Source organism: Plectropomus leopardus, chromosome 23, assembly GCF_008729295.1.
Source record: "Plectropomus leopardus isolate mb chromosome 23, YSFRI_Pleo_2.0, whole genome shotgun sequence".
Taxonomy (NCBI): Eukaryota; Metazoa; Chordata; class Actinopteri; order Perciformes; family Serranidae; genus Plectropomus; species Plectropomus leopardus.
In genome coordinates, this window is record NC_056485.1 from 1,838,439 (window position 1) to 1,861,768 (window position 23,330).

Below are 23,330 nucleotides of genomic sequence, written 5' to 3' on the forward strand. Positions count from 1 at the left end.
TGATCTGGGAAGGTAGCCAGATGCTGCTTGTTGACAGCAGCTTTGATGGGAACAGAGCAGACGTGGAGGAGAATAGAGAACTGTGAGCCAGCAGAATGTAAATGCGCTCTAAATGTCCAGTCATTCACAGAGCCGTCCCACTGTGAGCTCATCCACACATGATGGTGCTTAGATTGGAAAACAAACTGAGGTTAAATGAAGTCTTTACTTTGACTCAGGGAGGTGTCAGTCAATGAGCAGATGGATAAATTATGTCCTGCAGTTTGCTGAGTACCAAGATACATTTCTAGACAAATATATCAAATATACAATAGCATAGGGGATAGCAACCCAGTCACCATAATAAATGTTGGCATTTCTGCAAGTCAAAGATATATTACATTTGTACATTATTATGTAACAGATACATTGAACCTTTTTCAACAACGCTGTGCTTAACATGTGGCTGTGTTTAGGCACAAAAACAACTTGGTTATGATCATGATCATGTTCATGCTTGAAATGCCCAGTTTTTGGGCCACAATCCTGTCTGTATTTGTAACTAGGTGTGGGTGGTATTACGGTACAACAGGGTATTTTGAAATCCCAAGTGTTCAATATGGTCATAAATACATAAATACAATACAATTTCAAGTATTTAAAGCTTTGAAGTCTGGACAAATTGGTTCAATGCTTTTTAAAATCATGTAAAACATTAGTAGATTTGGAAATGGTTTTTTTTTTTTTAAATCTAGGAAAAACTTTTGAGGGAAAAAAGGAAAAAAGCTAAATAAAATCGATATTTACAATCATTATAATTACTTATTTAAAGTTATGTTAGAATTATTTTAGTTTTAAAACACTTTTTTTTCATGTCATTCCCTTGTTTGTGTGTTGTTGTTGTTGTTGTTGTTTTCGTTTTTTTTTTTGTTTGTTTGCTAATTTTGAAAGAAATCAAGCCAATTTGGTCAGGTTTCAGAGGGCTAAATTCATGGTATGTAGTGCACAGCACGGACGACCATAGTTCAGTCTCCTGTCTCTACTGGTGGAACAGGCAGCTGAGCTGAAAGATACAGCAACACCTAGTTGTGGAGCAGAAGTTACAGGACTGTAGACAGCTGGCAGCCAGCAGGCACAGAGAGCATGGGGAATAACAGCATGTTTTTTACATCTAACTTTGTGATTTATTTGAACCAAACCAGAGCTGGTGATTGTTGGACTTACTAACTAGATTACTAGCAAGAGTAACCAAGATGGTTTGGGTGTGTTTTATTTTGTTTCTGTCAAGTTTGAATGAAGTGTGTATTATGATGAGTTAATGAGGCTGTTAAGCCTCATCAGTCCTCTGAGAGAAAGTTCAATTAAAAAGTGTACAGTTATATTTATCTGTTTAATAAGGAAAATATCTGTGAGAATATCTGGTTTCTTATCATATTGTGAGTTTTTACTGTGTATTAATTAGTCTTACGAGCTGAAGGTTAGTAGAGCATTCGCCATCGGGCAGTATGTATACTTCATACCGTATACTCTTGTGAAAATTTCAGGAAGGTATGAAGGTATGCAATATTACATTGCACACCGCCTGGCCTACAAGTGGCGCTCAGAGCAGTCACAGCAGCTTGCCAAAGACATTACATGGCAGCCTGGCACAGGCTGCATTTAGCTGCTTCTTGGTGTGTGACAACTAGCTATAAAAGCTTTAAGCTTATGGAGTGATACATGTTTGCGCAGTAACATGGTACACACCAGCACTGAGTGTATTCAAAATGTCTAAATTTGTTCAACTGTTCAAGTAGTTTTGGATTGTCTTATGTTAACATTATGATGCTGGCTTCAGTATCCAGAAGTTACAGTGATTCTAACAATGGTTTTCTTGTCTTACAAAGTCTCTCTGAAGGCTGGAATGTGGTGTTGGAGGTCTGGGCTTTGGTGTGCTGCACACACTGTCAGTTGGCATTAGAGCTGCCTTGAAATGAGATGATCAGAAGGAGGAGTTGATGCTGTGTGCTTTTTTCTGACAGTGAATCCAGTTCAAGCAGCGCAGAGAAAATTTGTCGTGTTGAAATAAAAGGGTCCATGTTTAAATACAGAAAAACAATATCAAAACATCTCTTTACAAACTCTCACTCAGCTTGTGTAGTATAATCCAAGTATTATTAATTCAGTTGTATGCCCAGTGCCTCCCAAACACATGGATTTTCACTAAAACCTCACTATTTAAAACACTTCTGCATTAACCGTCTCGCTCACAGAAGAATAGCAAACCTGGGAACTCTGCTTGTGCATTTAGATGAGTTCTTGCCTCCCAGCTCGTTTATCAGCCAGGAAGCAACAGGTGTGGGTGAGATGAACCTCAGGCCAATGAACGAGTTCGGAGGCAGCAATTCAACAGAATGCAAAAGCAAAATTCGAACACGCATGCCTTATGTAGTCCATATAAAATAAAGGACGTAATTACTGTGACATTCTTTTGTTTAAGGACTCCCATTTTGATGCCTTTTGGCATTTTGACTTTTTCAGTTTTCAATGTTTTGGCTGTTGCCATTTTACCATGGAGGTTTATGGGGACTGACACTGTTTTAGAGCCAGCCCCAAGTGGCCATTTGCAGTTTTTGCAACTTCTGTGCTGACTTTAATTTTCAGCCCCAGAGCTTGCGTCTTGGTGCTTGCCCAGGAACTGTCTGTGTGTGAGTCTGTTTATGCACAATTTGTAAATATTAGGATTTCAGTGAACTTGTTTGTGTTATAGTTTTGCAGCTGTGAAATGCTGGCCCATTTTCCTTTTAAAATTTGTCATTGAGGCACATGTGAAAAACATAGTTTTAGTGAATTCAAGGTAACAGGGATTATTATGGAAATAATTGATAAACAAACCTTTTGTAAGAAAACTTTTGAACATACCTATGAATTTCTGTCAAAATTATCAGCAAAAAATACTGATCACAGAGAGCTGATGAGAATTAACCCTTTGACACTTGTAGCAACATCACTTTTCTTTTGCTGCTTTCAGACACCTTCCACAAGTATTTAACATCTCAAAACTGAGCAAATTAGCTGACTTCTGTCAAAAACATGGGAGAAAAGAAATAACTTGGTAAGAAATGTTTGGCAAATTTCAAAAAATTGAAAAATTAAAAAAAAAAATGTTCTAGAGGAAAATGCTAAAAAAAAATATTCATAAAGCTCATAATTACATTTTTTTTTTTTAATTATGTTACAAAATAATATTTTTTACAGAACATTTTCCAGGTCATTTTGTTGTTGCATTTGCTCATTTTTTAAATGTTATTGTTATTATTATTATTATTATTATTATTATTATTATTATTATTATTATTATTATTATTGATTGATTGATTTATTACAAATATTCTTGTAATTTTCCTATAATTTTCCCAAATTTTTAGGTAATTTCTTCTTTCATTGCTCATTGCCATCTTCCCATGTTTTTTAAAGAAATTAAACTCACATTAACAATGCAAGATTGTTTTTCCTTAAATATATTCCCTGCAGTTTTAGTTCAAAATCATCCAGCGCTTTCATAATATTCAGGGCTCTGACCACAGCACTGGAGCTAATTCTGCACTCTGACCTAGCCATAGGTTTTCTTCTTGAGATATTCAAACTTTTTCATCCATTACTTGTGATTTGGACATTTTAAGACAGATAGAAGACAGTGAAACATTACTCTTTAACCCTTTAGCCCCTAGATCAACATCAGTTTTTTGAGAAAAAAAAAACATAATGAGTAACTTGGCAGAAAAAAACATAGTGGGGCCATTTCTTGTCAATCTGCTCATCGCCCTCTTTCCATGTGTTTGAAGAAATCAAGTTAATTTGCTCACATATCGAAGCGTTAAAGCCACTTTGTGTAGGATTTGAAAATTTTGGAACGTCAGACTTTTGTGCCACCAGTGGTTGTATCAAAAAAAATGTGGACCTGAGATGGGGACACTGCATTGGTGTACTGAAAGTCACATGATTTCTGTAGGATTTTACACATTTTTTGTCTGTGATATAACAAAACACACATAGAAAACGGCTTTAATTTCAGAAAATATCTGATCAGTAAGTCATTAAAAAGACTAAGAATCTTACAGGCAATCATTGCATATTATAGTCAGATTTTGATACTTGGTCTTATGAAAATAATTCAGACAGTACTGAGAAAGGAGTGAGCATCCATGCATTGCCTGATTTGTTATTCATACAGTGAATGTAAATAGGCTGTCTCCTGAGGCAAAGACACCTGGGAGAGATGCTGATAAAATGTGTAAATTTCATAAAATGGATGTTTATCCAAAAAAAAGAATGTTTCCTCAAGAGATTTTCCATTGAAATGAAACTTTGCTCACAGTTGATGGTTAATTTTGTCCTCTGGTGGTGAAGACGACTCTGACGAAACAACCTCAACTCAGGTCCTCTCACTAACAAGCACAGAGGACTGAACCTTAACTCTGCGCCTCTGTAGCAAGCACCCAAAACACTGTAGCAGAATAACTTTTATTCCATGCTTTCATCTTCCTTGTAAGAAACTACAGTACCCACAATGCAACTCAACTGCTGTCAGTTCATTAGGAGATTCAGGTGTGTTATTTTTGTAGCATCTGATTTAGTGTGGAGCTTCTAGCCTGCAGCAGAGATGAAGAACTATAAATGTCTGGTTAGCTCCTTTCCTCCAAATTAACTGTCCAAGTCGGATTTTTATGTCTCAGAGGCGTTATGTTTTCAGCTTTTCCCTTCCTAAATATGTGTGACTGTCTGTCCCTCCGTACAGTACATACGTCAGTAGGTACATTCCATTCTTTTATTTCTTTTATTTTTATTTTTATTTTTACAGGGACAGTGCATATTAATCAACATTTCTGTAAATATGCCAGAGTTAGCCAAAGGCTAATTTTCATCTGTAGTCCAGTTACAACAGTTTGTTATAAATTTGATTGATAAAAACCATATAAAGAAAATGACAGGACAGTATTAAAGCAGTAGGTCAGTAGGAAGAGTCATAAAACACATGGAGCTGCAGGACAAACAATAAGCAGCATTAGGCAAAAATTAATAGAGACATCGAAGCAGAACATTGCAGGCAAATAAAGCGAAGCATGCAGCAGCACATCAAGCAGCATTAAACAGCTGTTAGTTAAAGGATGCAGGCAGTAGCCTACCAGAATATATATCATATGCACACAACAGGACAACACTGAGCAGCACTCAGACATAAGCAATATTGAAAAAAATTGAACAGGATACCATGATGGAATTTCTTTAAATGTGGCAAAAATGTCTATATTCACTCAGTTATGAACTGATTAGATCTTGGAGGTCAAAGATGGCTGTGGCTTGTGAACATAATATCTCAAGAACGACTTGACGGCATTTCCTCACTTTTGGCACTGATATCCTAATGGACTCAAAGATGAAGTGATTAGACCAAAAAAGGACAGAGAGGTTAGACTTTTTTGTCAAGAAATCAAAACCAAAAATTTCAAGGCACACTGTTTTGCAAAAGTTAAAAAGCCTTTTATGAATGAGCATGATGTCTGTGTTTAAACTTACAGACTTTATCAGGGCATGTAAAACCAAGTGGCAGCTCACTGATAAACCAAGGCATTCCTCAGCCAAAACGTTTTATAAATCAAGTGATCAGAATTTGTTGGTCACAGGTCAAGGTCACTGTGGCATGATGCAGCAGGCGCTTCAAGAGATGTTTTTGCATCGCATAACTCTTCAGAAGTTCAGCTGATCATCCAGAAATATTGAATCCACAATTCCTCTGTGAAATCGTGGACTATCACCTCCCAGAAAAATCTCTCATACGTGGCCGCTCCTACTTATGAGGGCTCGCCTTTCCATTATCGCTCCATAACATACCTAGGTGGCCTTGGATTGGAAATGACGGCCAGTGCGACTGCAGTAGAAATAAAGCTGCTAATGTTTTGAACATACATCACCATGCTTCTTGAAATAAGAGGAGAGAAGAGAAGTCACAGAATATCACTCAGTTGAAACACAGTCATCTCGACATTGTGTCTTATCAAAATTTTTGAAAAGAATTGCATACGTTTTGTGCAAATGTGTAATGGAAACCTGCTTCCTGTAACTGAATCTACAGTGGGTGGTGGTGGAACTGCTGGATAGTAATCCTAGAGTGACTTTTTAAACTTGTGACCTACTAGACGGTGACTCTGATGACATCACTTGACGGCATTTATCAGACATTATCATTAATAAAAAATATTGAATTATTCTGCAGATCAGTGACAGTCCCTCTGAGCCATTTTAGGGAGCATAACAATGGTTAAACTTTCTGAACAATAAGACTGCAACCCTACTTTTGTATGTTACTTCACCTTGATTCTGATATTCAACATGTGATGATAAGTTCTTTATTCATCTACATAAAAATCCAAGTTAGTGACCCCTTAATAAAAGTTGCTCTTTGGGTTTTATGAGCTTTGAATTGTGCACAGCAACACAACGTGAAACCAGGGATGACATCATGTTGTCCTTCGGCTCTAAACAGCTTCCTCTCCGAACAGAAAATAAACTCATCTATTCTGTCTCTTCTCTCATTCTGCTTTTGTTGCTCATAAAAGATTAACGCAGAATGGTTTAAAAGTGCTTGCTGTAAATGCTACTTTAGGAGGCTGAATAATAGCATAACACGATAATGTCAGAAAGATGTGGAAGGAAACAAATAAAATCAGCAGAAACATGAAAGAGGTTTGGTTTGAATCAGCAGGGAGAAGAGTGATGAGTTCTTCTGGAAGCTTTCACTTTATAGCTTTGACATCATTGAACGTGTCCTCTACTAGGCAGCAGCGCTTTCAACTATGAATCAACATCTTTCACAAAACAACAGCACGTCTCTGCCGTCCATCGCCTCTCTCTGTGAGATCGAGATTACAGCACAAACACTGTCCTGGACTGACCGGGGAAATGTGAAAATGACAAAGTTACCGATTTGATTCCTGGTAAATGCATTGGGTGTCCATATGGATAAAAGAGTGTTACCCCTTTGAAATCTGGAGCAACATAACTTTTCTTGTGCTGCTTTTTTTAGTTAAATCTTTAAACACTGATCAGACTGGTGCAGTTACATTCAAAAACATGGAAAAACAAGCAATGTGCAACTTGGAAAAATGTTCCACAAATTGATAGATTCAGAAAACTATTTTTAAAAGAATAAGCCGGGGAAAATTGTCATGGGGAAAAAAAGAAAAAAACTAGGGGGAAAACCCATATTGAAAATTATGTTACAAAACCATTATAATTTGTAGGCACTTTTCCCAGATCATTTTCTTTATTTTTATTTTATTTTATTTATTTTTTTTAAGTTTTTTTTTTTTTAATTTTTCAGTGTATTTTCTTGTACTTTTTACAAATTTCTAATTTTGGACATTTTCTTCTTTAGTTGCTTATCGCCTTCTTCCCATGTTTTCAAAAGAAAGCAAACCAATTTGCCCATATTTCAAAGGGTTAAGCCTACGTAGATGAGACGTTTATTGTGCAGCAGCTGCAAAGCTGTATTAAATACTGTCCTCGTGTTCTCGGTGGATTTTCTTTTCTTGGAATGGACAAACGGCACGACCCTGCGGTACTTGCAAGGAACTGATGATTATGCAAAAGAAAAATCTCAAGATTGCAAAAATTGCCAGTTACCGGAGGCCCCCGCTGCCAGGATAATAAAGTTTGGGATCAGAACTTTTTGTTCAAGTTTCAGCTTTGACCCTCCTCTGTTCTTATCTGCAGTCCTGCAGCACTTCTGTGTATTTTCATTTCCACTCCTGCCCCGCAGCTCCCAGCTCATTTTCCCCGCCGGCGACTTTCATGCCATAACGAGGTGTTTTGTATAGACTCAGGGTGAATTACATGGTTTTAGGGGGAATTGTGAACAGCCTTGGACACATAATTACTCAAAACAACTGTAATTTCTCAAAGAGCATAGCAGAGAGCTGAGCTGTGCCCATACGGTCAGCAGTGTGGTTCAGCACAATAGCCAGCACAGCTCCTTTCACCACAAGAACAATTTGATTTTCTTTGTGCCTTTTGTGTCTGCTGTGAAAATAAACAGCAACTCTGACAAGATGTTAGCAGCCAAGGTAAAATAGTTTTCATACCAACTTCAAATGCGTGTTGAACCACAGCGAGCAGAGCCTGTACGATCATTTTTCCAATGTCAGGACAGAGACGGATATTCAAGACAGGCACATTGTGCTACAGTAACAAAACATGAATATCTAAAAAGAAGAATCCTAGAATCTAATTGCTTAATACTTCAAAATGTTGAAGTTTCATTTACAAAAACACAATTTATAAAGGGATCATACAAATGTCCTTTCTAGGTTAGGATGTTTTTAATGTCCTGATCAGATGGATGGATGAGAGGAGAAGCAGATTGCAGAGTGAATGAATGCAAAATTTAAGACCCAGCAGAATGAACAGGGCACTTTCACTTTCACTGAGCCTAGTGGTCCGCTGCTCCATCTGTGACAACAGTATGCTCAGCGCTCTGACAGTGTTGTGCATTGAATAACTGTATGGTATATATTTCAGAGTTGGTAACCACAGACTGTAAAAATAATGGTCGTAGCTACCGTGACATCACTTGTGGTTTACGGACTCCTCTTTTGAAGCCCAAAGTTTGGCATTTCCAGCCAGAAGTGACCCTATTTGCATGAGGGGTTGGATCTGTAGAAGAACGAGGGTTAGGTTTGACTCAGAAGCACAGGACACTATTAGCACTGGGATTTTTTTTTTTTTTACTTTTAGTATACATAAGATGCTAGAGTGCATAAAGCAGCATCAATGTAGAGCTAAAAGAAACTTACTAATTGAGGATCCCTACACACCTCCAGCGAGGTCCTTGCTAATGTCCTAAAATTCTAGAAATATCCTAAAATCCTTGAAATGTCCAAAAATCCTTGAAATGTCCTAAAATCATGGAAACAGCCTAAAATCAGGGGCACTGCAGTTTTTAGCTTTTCAGTGTTGCCTTCATTTTTCAGCCCCTGAGGTTGCTGCTGTATGGTTACTGAAGCACGTTTTTACAAAGGGTGTCATGCCTTGCAATGACCCAAATACCAGATTCTGCCCCTTTTAAATCCCTTGCCAGTTTTCAGGAATGCCTCTGCACCTCCATGGAAGGGACCTGTAGCTCGCGGTCTGAAAAGTTCAGCTTTCTTTTTCTCTCTCATTGATTTACCCACTATGTTCTTGGTATGATAACATTTATACTTTGCCACATGGATGATTGCATTCAGACGGAACAAAGGCAAATTGCACTCAGCTGCTGAATTTTATGGGTGTGTTTACACTGTAATATCATTAGCACATTAGCTTTTGAGAGTCAATCCTTGAGGTGAGGCAGATAGCAGTTACACAGTTTGTGGTGCTTTGAGTGACTGCAATCCATTCTTTGTAAATTGGCACCTCAGAGTATTGTTCCCTCTCTTTGAAGCGGTCCTGTTTGCTCCACTGGAGTTTTTGTTTAAAGTTTAAGCTCAGGGTGAACTTAACTTCAGTCAGTAGTTTTTCCTTTAGGACTCTTAAAGAGGGTCAGGGTTAAGGGTGAGAAGTGAAGAGTCAAACATGAGTGGTCAGAGGTCAGACAGAATCTGGGACTGAGACGGCCTGATGGATAAGGCTTTACTGAGGGAATGTAGTCACAAGAATTTCATAAGAAGAGAAGTACGACTATGTGTCTGCGGAATATCTGGAGCCTGTCAGTCTCTCTCACACACTCTTACACACAAAGTTTGGATGTCTCCCCAGACAGTAACTGTAGCAGAATGACTCTCTTTGCTTGAAATTGCCTTTTAACTGCTCTGTGTTGTCTAGAACAACAATTCTTCAGGCAGCACTGTTCATCATCAGGGCATCTCTGGAAGGGGACAGACAGGACTAAACTTCCACCAGATGTCTCTTCATATTTCAGCCTGCTTAGAGCACATTTTATGTCAATACCCTTTTTGAGTATAAAGCAAATCTTATAAATAAGACTCACATTCCACCAGACAATGACATGCTATTTGTATCTTGATACATTACTGATGCTCATCGTAGGACCCACCTGCCAAATCTGGCCCCTGATAGGATAGGGTGCCAAATAGTCCCAAGTAAGTTTCCAATTATCATTAAAAAATAAAGTGAAGTGATCCACACTGGAAATTGGTTTTGTACTTTTAGTATACGTTAGGTTCCAGAGTACATAAGAAGAAGTGCTTGCATATCAAAAAAATTACCAGTGAAGGATCCCCGCATCCCCTGACAGACATCCTAGCTAAGCTCTGAATGTCCTAAAATCCTTGACATGTCTGTCACTCAAAGTGGCCTCGCCCTCAGATAATTATAGGCGTAATTTTAAGCCTTTAAACATTTAAACAGTTGAGTTATGTAAAAATTATCCACCGCGGTTGTCATGAATGTTGAAATGAGCTATAGACTGTTTTTTGTGCCAGTCTGTAAACAAGTTTAATTATATTCCTAGAAATGTCCTAAAATCCTAAATATGTCCTAAAATCCTAAATATGTCCTAAAATCCTAAATATGTCCTGAAATCCTAATAATGTGCCAAAATCCTAGAAATGTCTTAACACCCTGGACATTCTCAAATCTTAGAAATGTCATGAAATTTTAGAAATGTTGAAAAATCCTTGAAATGTCCTAAAATCCTAGAAATATTAAAAATTCTAGAAATGTCTTGAAATCCTAATCTCGTAAAGTCTTAGAAATGTCCTAACATCAGCAAACATCCTAGCATCTGAGAAACATTCTGAAATCCTAGAAAAGTCCTGAAATCCTACAAATGTTAAAAAAAAAAAAAAATCCTAGAAGCGTGCTAAAATCTGTGAATCATCCTAAGGTCTGGGAAATGTTTGAAAATCCTAGAAACTTCCTTAAATCCTAGAAACATGCTGGGACTGGAGCAACTGGCCCCTGGCCTCCTTTCATTTTTGCAAAACTGGCTCCCATGCAAAGCAAATTGAGTATCCCTGGAATACATGAACACACTGTGGGGCACAGAGGCAGAGACGTGAGGTAAATGTTCTCTTGGAAGTGAAAAAGACAGGCGTTCTGAAAACAGCAGAAAGTTAGTTATTGTAGTTTGACCAGCTGATTTTTCTTATCAACTCTGTCAGCAGTTTCAGCAGCAGCAATTAAGGTACTTTGAAACCCTTAGCGCCCATGGCTACAATTTGCGTCACAGATAGTTATCTCATTATCTCTGATGTCCATCACACATTATGTCCATAAATCTGCTCAGACACCATAGTGGGGGATAAAAGGAAAAAAAGTGTCTTACATAAGCTGAACTTGCCTGAGAATCGTGTTTTTCTGTTTTCTTCACTGTCAAAGTAATCCAGTGACAGCTCTCTGTACATCCATGGGTACACTGCAAACAGGGACTGATACTACTTTAAATAGTACCAATTCAAATAATAATACAAGTTAAATTGAAAAAATACTGCTTTAAAAAGGTATCATGGCAAAATCATGGCATTCCAACATCACTATCCCCCAAATCAAATTAAGAACAGAAACAAACAATATGGGGTGAAAAAATGGAGTCAAGTTCTGTTTGATCTCAGAATGGAAAAGGCGTTGGTGGAGCTGGCCAAGTTGTTAACAAACACTGTGTCAGAGTAAGTATATTCTCAGGTGACTGGTACAAGGTTCAAAGCAAGGGTCATGTAACTGATGGAGACTGCCAAAAGCATCCCTTGGCTACTTCTCAGTTGCTTTGCTAACTAGGCTAAAAGCCTGGGTATGCTTGAATTGAATTAGTTTTATTTGCATTTCACATTTTGCATTTTTCTAGCACACAAGTCTAAGAGACATGTATTTAGCAGGGTTCACCACATATCTATGTCACAGAAACCTGCTGTGCTGCTGTGACGCAAGAGAGCACAACACAGTCCATGAAGGGGTTCAGTGTGGGACTTGGAATCCAGTGGCAGAATGATGAGTCGTAATCATCCCTGAGTCATGCTGTGGTAGTTTGTGAAAATTCACTGTTGCACCCTGCAATGTGTCCTCACTCTGCTGTAGCCTTTGAAAAGAAAAACACATTTCAACCAATTTAAAAGTGGCTGAAGGGGGAGAGGACAGCCACTGCAGGTAGCCAAACAAATAAAGAATGGGTGGCATTATGTCAGTGTAATGGGTGAACATGTGAGATATGAGTGAATGCGAGTGAGAGCTTTTCAGAGAGCAGCTGCTCTGCTGGTGCACTTATAAATCTTTCAGATTTAAAAGAGCAATTTTTCAGCTGTTTAACATTGGTAATCAAATAATGTTTTAAAATACCCACTGGTTGCTTAAAAGATACATGACACTTAACCTAAAAGACACTTGTTCCTGAAAAGGACATTTTACTGTTTATACCAAAGCACTCCAATTAAGTTGCCTAAATGTTCTGGTCTCTTGGGAACAGCAGAATTTCAACTTTCTGAAACAACTATTCATGGTGCTCCAGGAATGAGTCCTAAAACAATGAAATAAGTTAGCATTTTAGCATTCCCGGTTGGGAATTGGGAATCCTAGGATAGTAAGGGAATGGCGCGCCTTACTCTTCTTTCTCTAGGCAGGTTTCCATTAACCCTCAAGTTGTGCAAATTGAAATTGCAAATATAAAATACACCTAATAGAAACACATACATTTGGAAAAAACTCCCACTTATCGCAGAAAAGTTTTTGCGCTCACATGAGGTGGTATTTCACGCAATTCGAAAAAAGCTATTTATTGCAAAACTGCATTCAAAACTGTTTTTTGGCTCGTATAGGTCACATGATGTTATGGCTATGTGCTTGTCAGTAGGAACTGGCTCCCTCATGATGCAGCAGGAGCTACAAGAGCTGTTATTGCATCATGTAACTCTTCAAAAGTTGAGTGGAACATCCAGAAGTTTTGAATCCAAAATTCCTCTGTGAAACCGTGGACAATCACCTGCCAGCAATCCCTCTTATGTGGCCGCTCCCACATATAAGGGGCTCGCCTTTCCAATATTGCTCATATAACACGTCTTCATTGGAAATGATGACGGTTAGTGCGGTGGCTACAATAGAAATAACCCTGCTGATTTTTTGAACATCCAACGCCAGTCTTCTTGGAAAAGTCACAGAACATCACTCAGTGGAAACACTGTCATCTCACAACTGTGTTTTATCAATATTTCGAAAATATCACTTAAGTTTTGCTCAAATCTGTAATGGAAACCCGTCTTCTGTCTCTGATTGCCCTACCCAGACATTCTTACACTAACCATAACTAATCTCACTTCCCTTGCCTAAACCAAACCAATTTAACCAATGAAGGCAAGGAGTTCTAGCCACTGATATGGAGAGCAGCACGAGCCATTCCTACATTAGTTTAAGATTTGCAGCTATGCCTCCTAATCCCTTCATCAGTGGGTTTGCTGAATTTGTTTTTGGTGAGATGCCTGAAATAGGGTCTGTGTTTAACACAAGAGACTTTGATGTTTTGTTCTACAACATAAAATATGTCTGTGAAGCTTTTAGGTGTCTCAATACATTGTCTTGAACCGCTGCCGTACAGATAGTGGTTCAGAATAAAAAAAACTGAATAAACAGACTGAGAAACAGCTTTTACCCCATGGCTGTGGTCTCCATCAATCATAACCCTCTCGACACATACAAAGCACTGTAACGGACACAACACACACACACACAATGTTTGCACAAATCACTTTTTACACCACTGCTAGATTCTGATGCATCTTTTATTTATTCTAGTGCTGGTTTTATTTTAATTTATTTTATTTATTACTTTGTTGTTGTTTTGTTTGTTCTGATGTTGTATTATTTATCCTGTTGCTGCTGGTTTATTTATTCTTCTGTCAGTCTTTTTGTTTAGTTTAATTTTAAATGGACCAGAGAGTAGCTAAACACATTTTTATTTCCTGTGCGTATCGTTAACATAAGGACCACTCTGATTATGCATCTGACAAAAGGTTGTTGTTAACAAGTGGCTAAATGAGACTACAGAACATCACCACACTATCTAACATTAGCTTTTTACTTGTTGCAATTGCATTAGGCTTCAAAAATCATAGAAATGGTGGTAATTTGTGAAGATTATTGTTGTGAGCAAAACATGTGAGTATCACAAAAGTTTATTTGTTACAGATCTTATTTTGTGCAATAATCCATAATCCAATCCTTAGGCTTGTCTGTTTGAAGAGGTAACCAGGGCGACACCAACATCTGCGAAGGCCAGAACATAATAAAAACATAATAATAATAATTCCTGCAGCACTTTATTATCCCTTTTCAAGGTATCCACAAACAATGTTTTAATGATATCTCACAAAAATGCACATTGAGTGTTACGCACCTTATAAAAAGTTATGTACTTAAAAACAGTTACGTTATCTGGGTTTGGGTAAAAACACAATGAGGCATCTTCAGGTTTTGGCAAGTAAAGTTACATTTGTTAGGTTTAGGAAAAGAAACGTGGTGATTTTAAATAACTCAAAGTTTGATGAAGAACACTGGTCTCCTGGGGGAAAGTCCTGTGATTGTTTGACCAATCCATAACCTCAACCTCCCAAGACGGACATTCAGCCTGTGTACTACTTCTGTCTTTACTTCCATCAGCACGTTGGTCATGCAATTATGTTACTAGCTCATGATTAGGTGGATAATATACAAACTGTAGTGCATTACTTTGCATAGGTATATGTACAAATAATGCCCATTTTGGTGTCTTCCACAAGCTCACCAGCATCACTTCCCTCTTTCCTGTCTTCCTTCACACAGGGGCCTGATATCCTTGAATTCTAGTGACACCTACTACCTGGAGCCAATCAGCGGAGTGGATCCACACCACCATTCACTGTGGAGTGCAGATGAGCTGCCACTTAAAAGTGGAAACTGTGGACACGGCCATCACAGCACACAATCCAACCACATCTCCAACCTGCTCAGACCGTTTCATTCCAGGGTGAGTGTCTCACACGCCAACATTTATCTGCTAGAGAACCATGTTAGACTGTATTCGGTTGTTTTACTGATATAAAGAGAAGCAGTGTGATGATACTGCAATTTTGTCTTCAAGACTAACTTTAAAGGAACAGTCAATTATGAGAAATACATTTGTTTGCTGTCTTGCCCAAACACCGTAGATCAATAACAATTTCATCTCTGTACATCCAAAGACAAACAAGTGGATTTCCCAAGACACCATTCTAGAAGCATCTGAAAAATGATTACTGCTGCAATACTACATCAAAAATAAAAAAATGTCTTGTAGCAACTTTTGCTCAAGGGTTTGATGTCATTAAGATGCAAAAGAAATCCATATTTCCCTCCTTGTGCCTCTCTTGGTGAACCAGGGTTCTTTTGATAATTATGTTTCAGTCAGAGTTGAGTCACATCACACACCTGATGTCAAAGGGCTGATGACTGGAGTCTCAGAGGTACAGCTCTGCGATCAGCCTCAAGAAACCTTTGTAGTATGTGCCTGTTTTGATGGGAGCTGGCACTGTATGTCACTGTGTGAAAATGTCATACTTGCATACGAAATCCAGGGAAGAGAGCAAAAGCTTGCTACCAACTTTAAGTTAAAAATGTCACAATTTAAGCGATAATCAAACGTGCAATGATTTAAGTGAACATGACTGAATCAAACTAGATTCACTGTCAGAAACAAGTACTCTCCTTCTGATCATCTCATTTCAAGGTGATTCTAATGCCAACTGACAGTGTGTGCAGCACACCAAAGCCCAGACCTCCAACACCACATTCCAGCCTTCAAAGAGACTTTGTAAGACAAGAAAACCATTGTTTGAATCACTGTAACTTCTGGATACTGAAGCCAGTATCATAATGTTAACATAAGACAATCCAAAACTACTACTACAGTTGAACAAATTTAGACATTTTGAATACACTCAGTGCTGGTGTGTACCATGTTACTGCGCAAACATGTATCACTCCATAAGCCTAAATCTATATACCTGGTTAATACACAGTATACAGTATACATACCAACTGAAAGCGAGTTACTTTCAGCATTTTTGAGACTCATAAATACACAACAGAAATCCACAAAATGTTTGGGGGGTTTTTTTTTCAGATTTTTTTTTTGTCATTTTTGCCTTTATTAGATAGGACAGATCAATAGCGTAAAAAGGGGATAGAGAGGGGATGACATGCAGCAAAGGGCCACAAGCTGGAATGGAAACCGCGGTCGCTGCAGCAAGGCAACTGCCTTCATTTATGGGGCACCTGCTTTATGCACACAGCCACTGGACACCCCATTCACAAAATGTTAAGAAAAGTAACATTCTCACACCTGTTTTTCTTATCAAACAGAGAAATACAACTGTACACCTTGAATCCTAGCCTAGCTGTGTGTGTCTGTCTCATGTGAAAATGTCATTTAGTTTCCAGATTAATTATGAATTGTGACGTAAAAAATATTAGTAGCTGTTAGTAATCACTATTATAGTATTGAGCAGAAACTGAATATTTCACAGCCGATATCAGTTAACATTTATTGCCTAGAGTTAGAAAAACATTTGAACGTATTTATGTTAGTGGTGCAATGTAATGACACGATACGATACAATACGATAGGATACGATACAATACAACTTCATTGTCAGTTTATGTAATGAATTACATTTTCTCATATAATGTACTTAAATAACTTTTAAGTATCTATTTTGTGCAACTTATTCTTTTACTCTTACATATTAGAGGAAAATATTTGACCTGTTACTGCCTCTTACAACAACACTGGCATCTTCTTTCATGACAAGTAACCTCTTGATGTAGAGAATTATTCTGGGCTAAACACGCCCATGTTTGTTGCATTGGTGGGGCAGGCAGAGCATTTGGTGGGCAATTGCCTCCTCATGCTCATGCTTAGAGCTGGCCTCGTTGAGTATATTGAAAAGACAGTATCAGTTAATTGCCTACCTCTAATGTTATGGTCTGAGCCATGATTCTCGTTTGGTCTGGTTTATTCAGAAGCTAAATGAAAGCACCAATCAAATGAGCACATTTGGCTCTGCAGGGTAATGGTCTTTGTCATATGCAAACACAGTATAGAATAGACCTCGGTGCTATTTTAGGGTGCAGAATCACTCTCAGACCACCTGGAAATGCAGGGAATTATGGCTCTGACTCAGCTTTTCGGGTCTGTTTAGGCCATGGCTATGAGTCAATTTCCTGTGAGAAAAAGAACTTAACACAAGCCTAATTTGCTCATCTGCAGTTATAGATGATAAAAGGGCTCCTCAGTGGGCCCTTCTGCCTTCATCTGTGTCCACTGCTGAGATGAACAGTCACTCTTTGCTTTTTCTTTTTAAATTTTTTCCCATATTTATCATTTTCCAGTTTACTTCAAACTGTTCCTCATCACCATCTTTCTCCCCAGCTCATATGCTAAAGCGCCCACAGCTCTCCACCAGGGCATCATCCTTTTCTCCTATTTCTTTATCTCCCTCCCTTCTGCTCCGTACCCCTTGGCTCTACCAATTCCCTCCACTGCCACCCATTAATCCTGGGTTGTTATGCAGAAATGCCAGCCACAGCAGACCCCAGACTGGGTCCCAAGGCCTTTGCCACCATTTGCCTCACAAATAAACAATGCGCTGTGTGAGTGGGTGTGTGTGGATATGTGCCTCACATTCTCGCCAATCATCACTTTTGGTGTGAAGTCCAGAGCGAGCCGAGGCAACAGTCTCCCCGCGTGTAAATCAATGAGTTTTAATTACAGCGGAGCCGCTCCCTAATGGCTGTAATCAAGAATTAGGAGAATGGAGGCTTAATGATGGAGGGCTATAAGGAGTCGTAAAGCTTTATAAACACAACAGCATGGATGACTTGGAGGCTACTCAAACATATCAGGATTTTTACTCCTAATACAACTTTTAGACTGTGTCAGTGCACGATTTTAACTAGTTTTGTTTGATAATCAGGATAATCAGGATAACCAGATAATCAGGTCTGGTCTCTGGTTTGTTTGGTTAGCAGTACCTGCCTGCCTGCATCTGTCTTTTAAATTCCCCATTTTTATATTCAGTATTGTATGCTTGTTAGTGTGTAACAAAATCCACAGTAAACCAAGGTACACTGAGAACCTGGGTGGTGATGGGAATCAAAATTATGATATCCTACCAGAAAAACTGTAGATCAGACATTGTGTTCTGTTGCACTGTGCTCTGTGTCTGTACATAAAGTGCTGCCTTATTCACTTCCTGTCTTTCTCTCAAATACCTGTAGTATAGTAAAAAAAAGTTAAATGAAAAATGAATAAGCTATATTAATGTTAATGTAATGTCAAGATTAATTAATTATTAGTTTAATTGTCATTATTGGGGGATTAACATCTGCCCTCTGAGAAAATATCAAAACAGCTTTTTAAATTAACTTTATCTGTTACTGAATTCAAAAAAGTCCAAGAAACAAAACATATTTATGGCATACACACCTGTTAAAACTACCCTGCCCTTTGTTTGCGCAATACAAGAAAGAACTTGCTGTGGTTAAACCAGACTCCCACCCTATACTGCATAGTATAGTATAGTATAGTATAGTATAGTATAGTATAGTATAGTATAGTATAGTATAGTATAGTATAGTATAGTGCGGTGCGGTGCGGTGCGGTGCGGTATATAAATTAAGTATGTTATTTTGTAGTGAAGTATAGTATAGTATAGAATGGTGCAGTGCGGTGGTTAAATATAGTATTGTACAGTGTAGTATAGTGTAGTATAGTATAGTATAGTATAGTATAGTATAGTATAGTATAGTATAGTATAGTATAGTATAGTATAGTATAGTGCGGTGCGGTGCGGTGCGGTGCGGTATATAAATTAAGTATGTTATTTTGTAGTGAAGTATAGTATAGTATAGAATGGTGCAGTGCGGTGGTTAAATATAGTATTGTACAGTGTAGTATAGTGTAGTATAGTATAGTATATCATGGTGTAGTGTAGTGTAGTGTAGTGTGTTATGATATAGCATCGTATGGTAAAGTATAGCATAACATAACTTAGCATAGCATAGCATAGCATAGCATAGCATAGTATCGTATAGTATAGTATATATCTATTGCATGTCTGTCCTTCCTGGAAGAGGGATCCCTCATCATCATCTGCCGCTTTCCTGAGGTTTCTTCCTCTTTTTTTCCCGTTACAGGGGTTATTTTTTCAGGAGTTTTTCCTTGGGTGATGTGAGGGTCTAAGGGCAGAGGGATGTCGTACACTGTAAAGCCCTCTGAGGCAAACCATGTTTTGTGATAATGGGATCTATAAATAAATAAATAAAAATAAATAGATAAATAAATAGATAAATAAATATAGTATAGCACAGTTAATTTTGTTGGTTGGTTATTTAACATACTAAACCACAGTGTTGTAAGGTATAATACATTTTAATATGCAGTGTAATATAGCATAATATATCATAATTAATTAAGTATAGTATAGTATAGAACACTGTAGTATAGTATAATATATCATTATATAGAATAGTACAGTCCAGTATAATATAGTATATTATACTGTGATATAGTATGGTACAGTGCAGGGCAGTATAGTGTGATATATTATAATACAGGATGGTATTGCGTAGGATAGCAAAGTATAGTGCAGTGTAGTATTGTAAAATACAAAGTTAATATAATAGTATAATACACTGCAGTATAGCATGATATAGTATAGAACAGTGTACAGTGTAGTCTAGTACAATAAAGTAAAGTTTGGTACACACTGTAACTACATACTGTTATATAGTACAGTATAGCATAGTGTAGTTTAGTGGATTAGTATTGTATAGTAAAATATGGTGTGTTGTAGTACAGTGTAGAATTGTATAAAATACCTTAGTTCAGTCTAGTATAGAGTAAGATATTACAGTCCATTCATTGTATGGTATCACGTTGTATATTATTGTGCAGTTTAGTGTAATGCACTGTATTATTGTATAATCTAGCAAACCAATATCTTGTGCATAACCATGTTCCTACCTGCCTTTGTCCTTCCCGGCAGGTCAAAAGGAACACCTGGGGAACCACCAAGTACATGGAGTTGTACATCGTGGCTGACAACACACTGGTAAGCTGACACTTACCTGCCGTATCCACTCCACTGCACAGTATCTCTGAGTACACCAGGGTGAGCGCCACACTTGTCCCCTGACATCAGGCAGCCATCACATGACACACCGGGACAGAAGCTGGCTCCACATCTTAAACAATTGTCTCATTCCCACTAATGGAGCTCTTTGATAGCGAGCGCTCTGAGCTGATGATAGTCGCAGCGAGGCGGAAGCATGCAGAGATGAGGTGGAAGGATTTGTCTGCTTAATGGCATGTATTAAGGTGGAATCTAAAGGTGGAAGGGTTTTTGAATGGACACTAAGCTGCAGTGATGAGCTGCTATGTCTTCGTAACAGTCAGTTAGGGTTTTGTCTCCTACATTAATGCCATGGTAACAGCACATGGTGACCAATAAAAGTCTGGTCCTCTTCTTCTGTAATTGGTATAATTATGATGATGGAGCGGCGTGGAAGCGGCAAAGCAGGGCTGGTTGGGTTATAGTTGGGTTTTCATGGGTCATTAGTCTCTGCAGGGAACTGTATCTAACGTTTTATTTATTTGTCTGACCGCTGTCCTCATTCATGCCTCTAACACTCCCACATCTTCCTGCAGTTTAAACGTCAGAATAAGGACTATGAAAAGACCAAGGCGAGGATCATGGAAATTGCCAATTACGTGGATAAGGTAAGGCAGAAGCAGTCATCACATATCTTATGTCATCTATTCCTAATAAACTTTGAAGTGTGTCAATGTAACAAATAAATAATCAGTGACTGAAAAGTGTACACAAATATGTGCTGTATGAAGCCTCATCAGGATTTAATCAATAGCGTCCGACAAAAGCCCTTACTGGAAGATTGGGGGAAAATTGCCTTGTGTGACCAGACTGAGTTATGGGAGCTTATGATTACAAGATTGTGGACAAACTTGTGTGTGTTTGCAGGTATATATTTGTTTGTTTTTGTGTGTGTTTAGTTCTACAGGGCTCTGAACATCCGTGTGCCTCTGATTGGTTTGGAGGTTTGGACCGACAGGGATCAGTGCATCGTCACTGAGGAGCCCAACGCCACCCTGTGGTCCTTCCTCCAGTGGAGACAGAAGCTGAAATCCCGCAAGAAACACGACAACGCCCAGCTGCTGACGTGAGCAATGAGCACTCACACACAACACACACACCACACTTCCCATAGGGGAAGAGTCTTGGTAGGAAATGTTACATTAATTGCAAGAAATTAGTAGATGTAGAAGATTATTTTAAAAAAAGGCAATTAAAAAATAATCTAGAAAAAAAGGAAAGACTATTTTGCTAATGAGCATTTACATTTTTAACTCTTTGAAACCCTTTGAGCAAATTAGTATAGTTTCTTTAAAAATTAAGGAAAAGGCAAACAGCAACCTGGTAAGAGATGTTAAACAAATTGCAGGACATTAGTAAATTTGTAAAATTGTTTATTTATTTATTTTTCTTTCTTTTTTTCCATGGAATTTTCTTTTACTTTTGACAAATTTCTGGCTACTTTTGTAGGTCATTTCTTTTTCAGTTGCTCATTGCCCTGTTCTCATGTTTTAAAAGAAATCCAGCCAGTTGGTTAGGGTTCAGAGAGTTACAGTTATGTTACCAGATTTATATAATTTTTAAACACTTTTTATAGGTCAAAGTTCAAAGTTAATTCGGCCACTTTTGTTTTATGAACATGAACTTGCATTCATTTTCTCGAGACTTATCCTTACCTAAGCTAGAGCGGCCATGTAGCAAAGCAGCACATCAGTGACGCAGCAGCTGCTGACTCCTGTCAGATGTGTTCAGCGGCAGTTCTGCTCTGTAGAATTTCTGCAGAAGTCCAAGCCAAAAACACAGTCAGTGTGGTTGCACAAGAACTGTAAGTTGGAAGAAAAAAGACTTGAAACCAGAGCTCACTCTCATTCCTGTAGTTTGAAGGACAAAAAAAATAACTGCTACTTTTAGCTCTGTTTGCTAACAAGTTGGCTAAATCAATAAAATGTCAGTGCTGTGTTCAAAACTTGTTACTGCTGCCCCCAAGTGGAAAAAAAAGTTAAACAATTGTTAGTGCACATTTCAGGTCTAAGACACTTGTTGAATGTATTCCCTGTCTCATAAAAGTTTGAAAAGCTAAGTTTGAAAACATTTTGAAAAATGTTTATATGCATGTAAAAGTATCCCTGTTAGCAGATAACTGCAGGCTTCAGACCATTTTGAACACTCTCTTGTCAGCCTTTTTTTTTCTACTTTTAAGATCTTTTAAGATAAGGCTGTGATCAGCTTGTGATGGATTTCTTCATATTGTTATCTGCTCCGGGAATGCTGGAAGCTGCAGCTGTTTAAAGCTTACAACCCCAATTCCAAAAGCGTTGGGACATTGTGTAAAGCATAGATAGAAACTCCCAAAAAACATTACATATGCTGGTTTTGAACTTTGAGTTGGTATCAGTCAATTTAGCCCGGAGGACATGGCGTCCATGATTTCCAACAACAATCTGAAATGTGCACTCATCAGACAACAGCACTGTTTTCCACTTTGTGTCAGTCCATCTCAGATGAGCTCAGAGAAGTTGGTTTTTTCTGGATGTTGTTGATATGTTGGCTTTCGCTTTGCATGGTAGAGTCTGACCCCTTTGAAACCTGGATCGTTATCACTTTTCTTGTGCTGCGATCAAACGCATTCCACAAGCATTTAAGACCTTTGACATCTGTGCAAATTGATTTGATTTCTTTTGAAATCATGGATTGAAGTCAATGAGCAGCTTAGCAAATGTCCTGCACATTGCAAAAAAACAAAAAAAAAAATCTTTAAAAGGTGATAAGAAAATAACCTGAACAAGAAGAGAGAAGTAAATTACTGAAAAACTGACCAAAAAAAATATAAAAAATGACTGTACTTTTTTGTATGTGCTAATTTTCAGGAAATTTTACTTTTGCTAATTTCCTGCTATTTGTTTGTGTCATTTCTTATAAAATTGCTGAATGCCTTTTTTTAAAGAGGTCATGTCAAATTGATGAGGTTTAAAAGAGTTAAACTGTGTATACTGTGATTTTTACAGATAAATAATGCAGTGCTGCGTGAGGGTCAAAAGTCACAGCAAAGTATGTAACTCCAGCTAGTTGTGTTGTTTTACCTTACATTGTTGTAGATTTTTTGCCATCACATCAGGCAAGAACTAAACTAGTAGTGGTCCTGTAATGTTGACACAAAACAGATATTTATTAACAGCAACTGGAATTGGAGCGTCAGTCTGCTAGGTTTTGTTCTCAGTGTTG

The 23,330-nt window shown here is 38.0% G+C and overlaps 1 protein-coding gene across 1 annotated transcript in view; it reads left to right on the plus strand.

The window, feature by feature from the left end:
* The window catches only part of LOC121962186 (disintegrin and metalloproteinase domain-containing protein 33-like), a 267,844-nt gene that overhangs the window by 172,707 nt on the left and 71,807 nt on the right, over nucleotides 1-23,330 (plus strand). Inside the window, 4 exon segments of the mRNA XM_042512400.1 lie at nucleotides 14,761-14,944; nucleotides 20,004-20,069; nucleotides 20,666-20,737; nucleotides 21,029-21,195. Of these exon segments, the coding sequence (XP_042368334.1) occupies nucleotides 14,761-14,944; nucleotides 20,004-20,069; nucleotides 20,666-20,737; nucleotides 21,029-21,195 (489 nt within the window).